Genomic DNA, 12,674 nt, shown 5'->3' on the forward strand with positions numbered 1-12,674 from the left:
GGCACTTGCTCGAGCTGACCCACCTGACAGGACTGTTGTGAGAAGGATGAACACCCTTGGAAAAACCCGTGTATGGACTGGGCGGAGAGGAGGACTGAGGGGAGGGGCCAGAAGGTGCGGCTCACCAGCAGCCCCAATGCAGCGGGGAATGAAACCGAGGACAGCCACCAGCCAGAAGGGCTGGCTTGTTTCGGACGCCTTTAAATTGTTAACAGGCCCGCCAGTCCGCCAGAGCAGACTGCTCGTCCGCTTGGAGGCAGCACAGAGATACCCGCAATAAAGGAATCAAAACACCGAGGCCCCACAGAAGCCCCGCGGGAGGGGAGGGGAGGGGGGGGGTTCAGCCCTGGCTGGCCCTGCGGGGGGGGTGGGGGGCGTGGCGGCAGCTCTTGGGCCTGGCCTCCAGGGCTCGGCTGGGTCTGGGAACGCGCCAGAGGAGAGTGCCTCTGAGCCCGTGCAAAGCCCCCTTCCTTCCCCACCGGGGAGGGCGCGCCCTCCTCTGCTCCGCCGCGCCGGCCGGCTTCGGACACGAGCCAGGGGGGCCGTGGCGGGGTCCTGCGCTCGAATGCCTCGGGCCAGCTCGCAGCCGGACCCACCTCTCGGGGTCGCTGTGACAAAACGGAGGCGTGGAGAAGAGCGGGCGCCAAACGCAGAGAGGCCACGGCCGGCGGCCAGCAAGCGGGGCGAGGGGCGCGGGGGCGGGGCGGGGGGCGGGGCCTGGCCCTGATAAGGTGGGCGCGCGGGCGGCGGCGGCGGCTGCGCTGCGCCTCGCCTCGGCCATGTGGGTCCGCTTCGCCCCCCTGCGCCTGCCTCTCCGCCGCCGCCTCCAGACGGCCGCCGTGCTGCAGTGGGTCTTCTCCTTCCTGGCGCTGGGTAAGGGGACGGGGGGCCGCCGCCTCCGTGGGCCGGCCGGCGGGCGGGCGGGCATCTGTCGCCTCGGGCTCCGGGTCTCCCCCTGCGCGCCCTTCTCCGCCCCCCGCCCCAGCGCTTGTCTTCCGTCGGCTTGCGGGGCCCCGCCACCCCACCGCACCCCATCGCGTGTCTCTGCCCCCAGCTCAGTGCTGCCTGGGCGTGTTCGTGGCGCTGCTGCTGGGCGAGGGCTGGGCGCTGGCCGCCCTCTACGCCGCCTGGCTCTACCTGGACTGGGAGACGCCGGCCCGCGGCGGCCGCCGCTCGGCCTGGGTGCGCCGCTGGCCCCTCTGGCGCTACTTCCGCGACTACTTCCCCATCACGGTGAGCCGCACGACCCCCGCCGGGGAGGGGAGGGGGGGCGCCCCCAGCGGACGAGCTCCCGCTCCCTCCGCGTTGTCCCCGGCCCCTGCCTTCTGCTGGAGCCCCCGAGCCTGGCCGCACCCGACAGCGGCCGGGTGGGGGGCCGGGGCCGCCCGCCCCGCCCCGCCCGCCGCCACGGCCCCTGCTGCCCTGTCGCCCCGCTGCAGCTGGAGAAGGTGGCGGAGCTGGACCCGGCGCGCAACTACCTGTTCGGCTTCCACCCGCACGGCGTGCTGGTGGCCGGGGCCTTTGGGAACTTCTGCACGGAGGCCACGGGCTTCCGCGAGCTCTTCCCGGGCCTCACCCCCCACCTGCTGATGCTGCCCTTCTGGTTCAAAGTGCCCTTCTTCCGAGACTACCTCATGAGCGGGGGTGAGTGTTGGGGGGAGCGGGGAGGGCCCCAGTGGGGCCGGCGTGCTGCTGCCCCCTTGCGAAAGGCTGCGGGGGCCCGGCGGCCTGGGCGGGCCCCTCGCTGACCTCCCTTTTCTTCTTCTTCTTCTTCTTCGGCCAGGGCTGGTGTCCTCGGAGAAGGCCAGCGCCTCCTACCTGCTCAGCCGAGAGGGCGGGGGCCAGGTGGCGGTGGTGGCGGTTGGGGGGCCGCCCGAGTCCCTGGATGCCCGCCCCGGGGCTTTCACCCTCCAGATCCTGAGCCGCAAGGGCTTCATCAAGATGGCGCTGCAGCATGGGTGAGGGGGTGGGGTGGGGTGGGGGGCCTGGCAGGAGCCAGTTGGCAAACGCGCCCTCTGTGGACGGGCGTCTCCGCAGGGCCCTGCGGATCCGTGCTTAGAGACGGGGCTCGCAAGTCGTAGGGTGGGGGGCTGCCCCCTCCTTTGCTCAGGTGCCCCCCTCCTCGCCTCCTCTTCTCAGAGCTGCCCTGGTGCCCGTCTTCTCCTTCGGAGAGAATGAGCTCTTCAATCAGGTGCCGAACCCGGAGGGCTCCTTCATCCGGACGATGCAGGAGCGGCTCCAGAAGGCCATGGGGCTGGCCCTGCCTCTCTTCCACGCCCGGGGCGTCTTCCAGTACAGCTTTGGGCTCCTGCCTTTCCGGAGGCCCATCCGTACCGTGGGTGAGTAGCACAGGGGCAGCCGGCGCCTCCTGCCCCTGACGCGGCTGGCCTGCCCCCTCCCCCAGCCGGGGGACTATCTGCCGTGCTGGCCTTTGGACAGGGCCGGCCTGCCTGTCCTTGCCTTGGGGAGGGGGGCTGCTGCAGGCCCTCGGGCTTGGCCTGGCTTATGGCCCAGGGGCTGAACTGCAGCTCTCCCGCACAGTTTTGCAACTGTCTGCAGTGGGCCCTGCCAGGAGGGACAGGAGTGTCTCTGGACTTTGGGCCATGGGGGAGGCGCCCGTCTGGCTCAGTGTGCGGTCTGACTTCTCAGCCCTTGGCCTTTGGGTGAAAGTGGAAAAGTCTTCCTGGGGGAGGGGGGAATAGGGCCCAAAAGAGCATCAGTTTTCCCTGCATGCTCTTGAATGCCTTGCGGAACACACATGACGCTGCCTTGTGCGGAACCAGACCTCTATGGTCTATCAAGGTTGGTCTTGTCTGCTCAGACTGGTGGTAGTAGATCTCCAGGGTCTCGGGCAGAGAAAAATGTTTCATCTCACCTGCTATCTGGTTCTTTTAACTGTAGATGTCAGCAGTTGAACCCGGGACCTTCTGCATGCCAAGCAGATGCTCTGCCACTGAGCCACGGCACCTCCCTGGAAGAGCCCTTCTCTGGGATCCCCGCACACTCTCATGCTATGTATTCCCACACAGTCAGGATTCAGGGCGGTGGTTTCTTGAGCCTGGGATGCCAATTTCTGGCAGGGCACGAGCCCCTGTTTGCTTCACTGAGCTAGTCTTCATCCGGTCAGGGACCAGCTTTAGGGTAGGGGCTGTTGCTTAGTGGCAGAGCATCTGCTTGGCATGCAGGTCCCAGGTTCAATCCCCAACATCTCCGGTTGAAAGAACCAGATAGCAGGTGAGGGGAAAGACCTTTCTCTGCCTGAGACACTAGAGAGGTGCTGCCAGGCCGAGCAGGCAAGACTGACCTGGATGGGCCGAGGGCCTGATTCAGAAGAAGGCAGCTTCATGCGTTCAAGTGGCTCCGACTCAGCCCGGGTCCCCTTCTTGGTGTGACCCCAAAAGTGGCCATGGGGGTGGCTGGAGGGGTGGCGGCCCTGGAGTACAGGGCGTTGGTGGAAGTGCTGGCGGTCAGTGCTGGTCAGGTGCCATGTGGTGCCCACTCTGCTGCTCTCCCACAGTGGGGGCCCCAATCCTCGTGCCCAAGATCCCCCATCCGTCTCCGGAAGCCATTGACCAGTTGCACAAGCTCTATCTGGAGAAGCTCGTCCAGCTGTTTGAAGACAACAAAGTCAAATACGGGGTGCCCGAAAACAAGCATCTCAACCTGATCTAGCAGGAGAGGGCCGCGGCCTCAGCTCCTTCCTGGACTGAATGAAGAACTTCAGGCTAATGGGCTGCGGCGGTGGTGGAGGTGGGGAATCCCAGCCCCTCTGCCACCGTTGGGTGGAATGAGACCTTCCCAGAAGTAGGGTCTGTTCTGCCGGAGGGACAGAACATGGGCAGAGTCCATCCCACCCTGCCCCACCCTCCAGAAATGGGATCCAGGCATCTTGGGTGCACTCTGGGGGTGGGGTGGGGGTTCTTGCCACACGTCTGCCTGCTGGGGCAGATTGGTAGGTGCAGTCACTGCCACGGGTGTAAGACTTTCAGATGTGGAGCACCCACCACCACCACCACCCGGCTCTTTTGCTAGTGCCAACCTTTTCAGAGAAATAAAGTGGGGAACCTTCCAAGCTGGTTGTGGAATTATTTGCAGGCAAGCTGGCTATGCCCACACATTTCCTTCTCTGCCGGGCTTCTGTCTCTCCTGTGTGGCTGGCCGGGGTGTGTGGGATAAACTCGCAGCCAATTTGCCCGGGACTGGATGTGTGGCCGGGCGTCTCTGCCCAATAGCAGCGTCTGGAGCTGCCTCAACCCAGCCAGCTGTCGCGTTGTCAGGGCAGGAAAATGGTTCCTCCCGGGGGGGGGGGGCAGAGAGCGCTAAAAATAGATTCCTCTGTCCTCTTGAACTTCACAGGCTGCCAGACCAGATCCCAGCTCTCCTCATGGCTTTTGGCCGCAGCGGGGGATGCCCTGCTCCTCCGCACCAAGAGGTCCTGGATCTTGGCCAGAGGCCTCCAAGACGTGTTCTGTGTCCTCTGCCCTGACTTGCCTATAAGCCTTCTGGGATTAGTTTGGCTTGGGAATGGCGTGGGATAAGGGCACTCTTCACCCTGCTCCCTGGCGGGAAGCACTTGGATGCCCAGCCATGTCGAGTGCCAATTTGACCTGCGGGCGGCTGCCCTCCTAGCCAGCCAGGCAGAAAACAAGCTAGAGAATGGGAGGCTGTGACTTAGCTGGGGAAGCTGTTAAACTAACCTCTGAGCAGTAGCGAAGTGCCCATGGACTACGGCTCTTCCCAAACTGGATTTTGGACACGTTACATGTGGGGAAAGGTGGCGTTCCATTGCCTCATGCTCCAAGGGAGAGCAAGCTGGACGTCAGCCCTACAACCAATGTCTGTCTTGAGGAAGCAGTTTCTCTTCCTGGGCAGCTGGTATTAACAAACGGCACGAGAAGGAAAAGCCTCCTGGCATGCTCATTCCCTGTGGCCTAGGGCTAGTTGTGCCAGAAGCTGTAGGTTTTTGAGGACTTCTTGAGGGCCGGGTTGTTGACCAGCAGAGCAGAGAGAGACCGAGGGGTGTGTGGATGAGACCCTAAGGGAGAGAGGACTTTTTCTCCCTCAATACTAGCAGTCAGGGACCCCCACTGAAATTGATGAGCAGTAGAGCTAGGACGGACAAAAGGAAATTCTTCTTTATTCAACGGCTAAAGCTGTGACTGTCACTGTCAGTGGAGGCAGTGATGGTCACAAGCACAGATAGCTGCTTTTTTGGGGGGGGGTCAAACAGATTCCTAGAGGGGAGGGGGCCCATCAGTGGTAGCCTAACCATGGTAGCCTATCCATGAAGTAAATAAGAATGGGGGCTTTCGAATGGAATGCGAAGAACATGCCCGACCTTAGAACAAAAGTTCACTGTTCATCACCATTAGCAATGCTGCCCCCCCAAAGCAACAGACTCCCCCCCACTAGGAGAGTGCCAAGCGTGCTGCTCACAGGACAAGACAAGCACAGATGGGTGTGGGCAGGAAGGTGTTGTCCAGCCTCCTGCGCTGCCCCAGCGTCCCCTTGCCAGGCCTAGCAAATGTGGGTGGGTGGGGTGTGTGCGCGGGGGCCAGAGCTGGCCTTGCAGGACTTAACAGTTGGGCTGCGACTAGTCCATTTCTTTTCTCGCACCATTCACTTAAATACATGGATGCAGATGAGCCAGGCCTACAGCCCCTGGGGGAAGTGCTTGGGGGCAATCTTGTGCCCTGAAATACATCAAGCCCCGCCTCTTAATTCCCAGCATTATTATTTTTTTACAAAGTAAGGTTCTAGCCCTTTTCACTGCAGAGATGTAAAGGGAGATGTACAAGCTTGTCTTAACTTGGAGTGGCTGGGTAGAAATGGGGGAGGGGAATCTGTGAGGCCATCCTGACCAGTCTGTGCTGCTGCCTCCTTTGTTTCCCCTTGTTGTTCACTGCTTCTCTAGAATGCAATCAGGACAGGAAAGTACGTAATGCCTTACTGTATTTATACTCCGCCTTTCTCCACAATGGGGACCCAAAGCAGCTTACTTCATTCTGCACTCCACCATTTTTTCCTCATAATAACCCTCCAAGGAGTGCAGAGTGCCATACCGTTCCTATATGTCTACCTACCAGGTATTTGATGAGAACTTCTAGGCTGGAGGGGAGGGATCTGTGGCCATGTGGGATGTAGGCTCTCCCCTGTCAGTTGTTGAGGCCCTAGTCAGTTGCTCTCTCCCAGGCCCTGTTCCCAGCTTCCCTGAGGCAATGCTGAATCTGACAAATAGAGGAAAACCTGTGCTGGCAGCATATTACTTCTCCCCCCCCCAAAAAAAAAATGGTGGTGGGAACTATGTTCCAGGTGCTGTTCAAGTTTTTAACTGAAAAGTTGTCCCAATTATTCTCCATGGAGTAGCCATAAGGATTGTTTTGGTTTGTGAACATATTGACCCTCTTCTCTTCTCTTTGTGAAAGCGATTAAATGTCGTCAATCCCCGTCCCTCCCCCCCCCGTGGTGTGGCTGGGCGTGGGCTCTTCGGTCAAGACTGGGCCAAGGCTCCCTTGAGGCCAGGGCTGGGCTACCGGCATTTAGGCTGTTCATCAAGTAGAGGGCCCTCATGGCTTAGTGTGGTTTAAGGGTGACTTTGAGAAACCCCTCCTGGTTCTCGACCCAGGACCTGCGCTTTCATACAGCATTTGCTTTGGTGAGAAATCGTGTAAGATTAATTGATCCCCAAAGCTCTGCTTTTAGAGCATGCCACACCTGTTCACCCCAATGTTTTCATATCCCTTCTCCGAAATCTCTTATCTCCTATGCGTATCTGTTGACTTCCCAGAGCCCTTTCAGAGAGTTCATCCTGTCCAGACTAAACACCCAAGCCTGGACCGTTATGAGGGGAAGGTTCATACATTTACCTTATTCGGAACAAATCTGCCCTGTGCCTTTGGTAAGATCGGCACAATCGTACACATCCTTCTGGAGTGTCCTTGATATGCTAATCTCATAAAATCATAGAACTGGAAGGGACCACCAGGGTCATCTATATGGCCATCTGTCAGCAATGCTGATTCTGTGACCTTAGGCAGATGATGAGAGGGAGAGCATTTTCGCCATCTTCTGGTCACTGGGGTGTGGGGCGGGGAGGTAGTTGTGAATTTCCTGCACTAGATGATCCTGGTGGTCCCTTCCAACTCTATGATTCTAACCCCTGCACAATGCAGGAAATTCACAACAACCTCCCCCCCACACACTCCCAGTGACCCCTACTCCATGCCCACAAGATGGCCAAAAAACAAACAAACCACCAGGATCCCTGGTCAGTCTGGCCTGGAGGAAAATTGCTTCCTGCCCCCAAAGTAGTGATCGACATTTCCCTGGACATGTAAGAATGGGCCACAAAAGCCAAACACTGGTGCAACCCTTCCTGCCCTCCCTCTCATGAACTGCCCAAGTTCACAGAATCAGCATTGCTAACAGATGGCCATCTAGCCTCTGCTTAAAAACCTCCAAAGGAGAGCCCACCACCTCCCAAGAAAGCCTGTTCCACTGAGGAACCGCTCTAACTGTCAGGAAGTTCTTCCTAATGTTTAGCCACAAACTCTTGATTTAATTTCAGTCTGTTGGTTCTGGCCCCACATACTGGGGCAACAGAAAACAACTCTGCACTATCCTCTGTATGACAACCCTTCAAGTACTTGAAGGTGGTTCTCATATCCCCTCTCAGTCTTCTCCTCTCCAGGCTAAACATACCCAGCTCCTTCAACCTTTCCTTGTGCAACTTGGTCTCCAGACCCCTCACCATCTTCGTTGCCCTCCTCTGGACACATTCCAGCTTGTTTATATCCTTCAGTTGTGGTGCCCAAAACTGAACAAATACTCTAATTTGTGATCTAATGTGTGATCTGGACACTGTACTTCTGATACAGCCCAGAGTCACATTTGCCCTTTTAGCTATCGCATCACACTGCTAACCCATGTTCAATGTTTGGTCTATTAAGACCCCTACGTCTATTAAGACCTTTTTGCACATTCTACTGCCAAGACAAGTCTCCCCAGCATTTGATTTTTCCTTAATAAATGCAGAAAGTTAAATTTATCTCTGTTGAAATTCATTTTATTAGTTTTAGCCCAGTTTTCCACCCTGTCAAGATCATCCTGAATTCTGGGTTTGTCTTCTATCATATTTGCTACCCCTCTCAATTTAGTATCATTTGCAAATTTAATAAGTATCCCCTCTATTCCTTCATCCAAATCATTTATAAAGATGTTGAACATCACAGAGCCCAGGACAGATCCCTGAGGCACTCCACTGGTCACTCCTCTCCAAGAGGATGAGGAACCATTAACAAACACTCTTTGGGTTACCTAACAGGATTTAAGCCACATTTTACCAACTTGTCATCAAGAATATTATGTCGAACCTTAGCAAAAGCCTTGCTGAAATCAGAATAAACTATGTTTACTGCATTCCCCTGATCCAGCAAGGTAGTAACTCAAAAAAGAAGATGAGGTTAGTCTGACATGACTTGTTCTTGAGAAACCCGTGATGGCTCTTAGTAATCACAGCCATCCTTTCTACATGCTCAAGGACTGACTGTTTGATGATTTGTTCTAAAACTTTCCCAGGTATAGACGTCAAGTTGACGGATCAGAAGTTACCCAGATCCAGGGAACGTTATAGTTCACCGTGGTCACCATTCTGATGTATATTCTCATGACCCAGCCACACAACTGCTTGCTAACAGGGATCAAAAAAGAACTCTAGCAGTTGCTGGGGTTTTTTAACTCCTTTTGTCTATTTGGGTGATTAATCACAACTATTGGCTGCTCAAGACCTTTCTATCACAGAGCCTTTACTGGATAAAAGGAAAGTAATCTTGCCTCTCTCTGCTCCAGATTGCAGCATTTCTCAAGAGAAGACAGTAGGTCTATTAAAGACAGCATCAGCAAAGGACTGTAGCACCATCAGTGGCAAATCTCCCTTCCCTGGAGAGCGGGCAGTCGGGCAAGCTGCCAGCCTTTGTCTCCTGCCAGGCACGCCTGCTTCTGTTCCTGTAGTGGCACATGGCTGGTACCCTCTCTTTCACTGACACTGGATGGAACCACCACCACCCCTTTTGCCGCCCTCCTGGGAAGCCCTTTCCCCGTAGAGACTCTTCCTGGACTCACCCCGCATGCCTGTATCTTACAATCATTTCTTTGATGCTCTCTTGTGTGGGCTCCTATAACTACCGCTGCTTCCCCAGCCCAAGTCCGGTGGTGGTCCCTTTGACTCTGCTTGTGCAGAGGATGCCAACTCTGCTTTTCCTTCTCTGGGACCTTTCCCCACCACGTGATAATGCCCCTCTGCTGTCTTAGCCTTTTATTATTTCCCAGGACCTTTAGAAACTCTGCCTAAATCGCCTACCCTCCATTTCTGGATCTTCAAAACAGAAAATGCTCTTGACCTTGCTTCAGCAGACTGTAAAAAAAAGGTAAAGATTCCCTGTGTAAGCCCCGGGTCATTCCTGACCCATGGGGTGATGTCACATCCTGACGTTTACTAGGCAGACTTTGTTTACAGGGTGGTTTGCCAGTGCCTTCCCCAGTCATCTTCCTTTTACCCCCAGCAAGCTGGGTACTCATTTTACTGACCTCGGAAGGATGGAAGGCTGAGTCAACCTTGAGCTGGCTACCTGAAACCGACTTCTGTCGGGATTGAACTCAGGTTGTGAGCAGAGCTTTTGACTGCAGTACTGAAGCTTACCGCTCTGCACCTGGGGGCTTGTTTCAGCAGACTGAGAGGTAAATTCCTCCTCTTTGGCCAGAGTGGACTCGTCCCTCCTTTTCTCTGAAAAACTCTCCCCTTCTTTACAATCCCCGGCTCTCCCGCCCCCTCCCTGTGGCCGTTCCCAGCACAGAACCCTCTCTCACCCAGAGGCCTGGCGCTCACTCCCTTTCTGTTTCTCTCCCCTAACTCCTCATGCGCAAAGGCCCTTCTGAATGCTAGTTTCACTCTTCTTGTGCTTGAGTACCTTTTCTGATCCTGTATCCCACAATAAATTCTCAACCTCGCTTTGGAAAAGATCTGGTTGTTTTGCCATTACTGGCAGCCTGTCGGAGGCGCTTGGAGCTTGCTTGCCCCACAATCTAGGTAAAGGTTCCTAAACCAGGTAAAGGTTCTGCTCCCCCTCACTGGCAAGGGTTTCAGTCTTCCAGGAGAGCCAGGAGGCAGAAGAAGGAAGAGGTTTCATCCTGACACGGAGCTTAAGTTCCCACAAATTGGTCGCGGTTTTGGGTGAGTGTCCCGAACCCAGGTTAGACAGTCCACACGTGTAAGGATACACATGAAAGGCGCACCTGTGCTAAGAATGACATCATTCCCATGGGCTCAGCAGTCAAAAAGGTTGCAGTGCTCCTATTTGTGACAGGGTAGGCGCATGGTCGGCGTGCTTGCCTTGGAGAAGGCTTTGGGGCCCCAGCAAAGATGTTCCTTCCTGGGGGGGTGGGATGCTTGCACGGTCATTGGCTCCAAGGCCAGAGGCACACAGCTGCAGCCTTGGGCATGATTACGGGCACTTCCTGGTCACCACAGTACAGACACACAAGGGACACACAAGCGCCACATTATCCTGGAAACTGACAGGCCGGCAAACCTGTCTACACTTCTCCAGCTACCACCCCAACCATATCAAACAGTCCACTGTCTGTAACTGAGCCCTACGCAGTAGCCGCATGATCTGCTCCAACCCCTCAGGCAGAGATACTCACTTAAACTACAGCAGGCATTTTTGCAACTACAATATCCTGCTGATATGGTAAGAAAGATGATTGGAAAGGCCAGGATGATACCCAGGCACAGCTTGCTACAAGCTCAAGGAAAATGACAACAGAACACCTCTGGTGGTCACATACAGTTCACAAAGCAAGCCAGTCCAATGCATTATTAAAGGTCTACACCCAATGCTGGATTGTGCAACTTCCCTCGCTAAGGCACTGGCGGGGGGCGACCCTTTTTTGCTTACTGCTAATCTAAAACAACTTCTCACCTGCAATGATAAACTACCTAAACGGTAGCACGGGCCGGCAACGGTAGTACGGGCTGGTACCGAGGCCGGCAACAAACCGAGATGCCAACTTTGCTCTCATATAGATCCCAGCAACACCATCACTGGGCCCAGAAACAGTCAGCCACACTATCTCAGGTTCATACTCCTGCTCATCTTTTAACATGATTTATGCCATCACCTGCCAGCAATGCCTTTCCACCCTCAACACTGGACCAACAGGCCAGTCCTTGTGACAAAGATTAGATGGATGTAAATCTGACATCAGGAACCACAACATTCAGAAACCAGTGGGGGGGGGGGACATTTTAACCTTCCAGGACATTCAGTTGCTGATTTAAGAGTGGCAGTTCTCTTACAAAGGGATTTCAAAGGGAGATTAGAAAGAGAGACTGCTGCATTACAACTAATAATGATGCTCAAGACAATGCATTCTTCTGGTCTGAATAGAGATCTGGGATTCCTGTCTCATAACCAATGCTGATTTCTCCACACCTACTACCCTTCTGCATATTGCACCTAATCCAATCACTTCTGCCAATGTCATTTACTTGTTTGTGACATTTTCACTGCCATTGTGTGTCTAATTCACTTGTCTCTACTTAAGGATAGATGGACTCACATTCTAGCTGTATCTGAAGAAGGGAGCCGTGGCTCATGAAAACTCAGACCCTGCCAGAAATTTTGTTGGTCTTTAAGGGGCTGCTACTGGACACTGGCTCTTTTATCCTGCCAGGGACCTTCCGCGCACCAACCAGAAGCTCGCCCACTGAGCCACAGCCCCTCCCCTGAACCTAAGGGGAGGCTGCTCAGCTGGGAAAGCCCTCTTCAGGAACACCCCACACACACACTCCAGCCAGGGCTCCTACAGGTAATTTATTATATATATATATATATATATAACACATCAATATCCCACCCTTTCTCTTGTACAAGGCAGTTTACAAGAATAGTACAAACCACCACCGACTAAAACCAAAACGATGATGGCTGGCTCCAGATCTCCCCTCCCCCGCAAAGATACCTACCAGTTCAACCCCTCCCTCCAAGCCCCGCCTCCTGAAGATCTCCAACCAGGGGGCCCCCTCTCACCTCCACAGAGCAGACAGAAAAGGCCCGGCCTCTGGTCGATGCCAGATGGGGGGGGGGGGCGGCGGCGGCGGGGGGGGGGGAACCCGACAGACTGCAGTTGGCGCACGGGGACACGTGGGTGGAGCGGGCCCTTCCGACGTGTGGGTCCTGGGTGGCGACGGGCTTTCGCAGCCAGCACCAGCACCTTGACGTCAGCTGGGCAACAGACGGGCAGCCCGGGAAGGCGTCTCCAGCCAGCCCCGGACAGCAGGCTGGAGCGGTCGCAGTTTCCGGGTAGGAGGTTCCAGGGCCGCCCCCCCGGGAGGGCCTGGCAGCAATCCAGGCGACGGCTGGCGGGCGCACCTCGTTGCCGGCGAAGGATTTGGCGGGGGGGGGGGAGCGAAGAAGCGCAGAGGCCTCCAGCTCCCCGACCCCCCCCCCCGGCGGCGGCGGCGGCGGCCGCCAGTCCTGAGTGGGGCGCGACGGTCCGGGGCCCGCCGGGGCGCTGCTGGCCGCCCATGACCCTCCGCGAGGCAAGGGAGGCGCGGCTCTTGCCAACCGGCTTGCGAGACCGAGACTCCCGGCGCGACTGCCGCCCCCCCTCCG

The 12,674-nt window shown here is 56.2% G+C and overlaps 2 protein-coding genes across 2 annotated transcripts in view; one reads left to right on the plus strand and one right to left on the minus strand.

Annotated features, from left to right (window-relative positions):
- Positions 1 to 12,674, minus strand: part of RNASEK (ribonuclease K) — a 278,954-nt gene that overhangs the window by 43,231 nt on the left and 223,049 nt on the right. The gene's annotated exons all lie outside the window — the stretch shown is intronic.
- On the plus strand, positions 766 to 3,672 carry LOC130489637 (2-acylglycerol O-acyltransferase 2-A-like). The gene is made up of 6 exons (XM_056863405.1): positions 766 to 873; positions 1,055 to 1,233; positions 1,440 to 1,644; positions 1,784 to 1,958; positions 2,140 to 2,339; positions 3,518 to 3,672. The coding sequence occupies exons 1-6, from the start codon at positions 780 to 782 to the stop codon at positions 3,670 to 3,672; spliced, it is 1,008 nt and encodes a 335-aa protein (XP_056719383.1). The 5' UTR covers positions 766 to 779.

Source organism: Euleptes europaea, chromosome 18 (genome assembly GCF_029931775.1).
Source record: "Euleptes europaea isolate rEulEur1 chromosome 18, rEulEur1.hap1, whole genome shotgun sequence".
Classification (NCBI taxonomy): domain Eukaryota; kingdom Metazoa; phylum Chordata; class Lepidosauria; order Squamata; family Sphaerodactylidae; genus Euleptes; species Euleptes europaea.

What these genes read in the sequence shown, in the direction of transcription:
- LOC130489637 (XM_056863405.1), top strand. Translation starts at nt 780, where the DNA reads ATGTGGGTCCGCTTCGCCCCCCTGCGCCTGCCTCTCCGCCGCCGCCTC. An exon ending in GCGACTACTTCCCCATCACG is followed by an intron (nt 1,234 to 1,439) that starts GTGAGCCGCACG and finishes GCCCCGCTGCAG; the next exon opens with CTGGAGAAGGTGGCGGAGCT. An exon ending in GAGGCCCATCCGTACCGTGG is followed by an intron (nt 2,340 to 3,517) that starts GTGAGTAGCACA and finishes GCTCTCCCACAG; the next exon opens with TGGGGGCCCCAATCCTCGTG.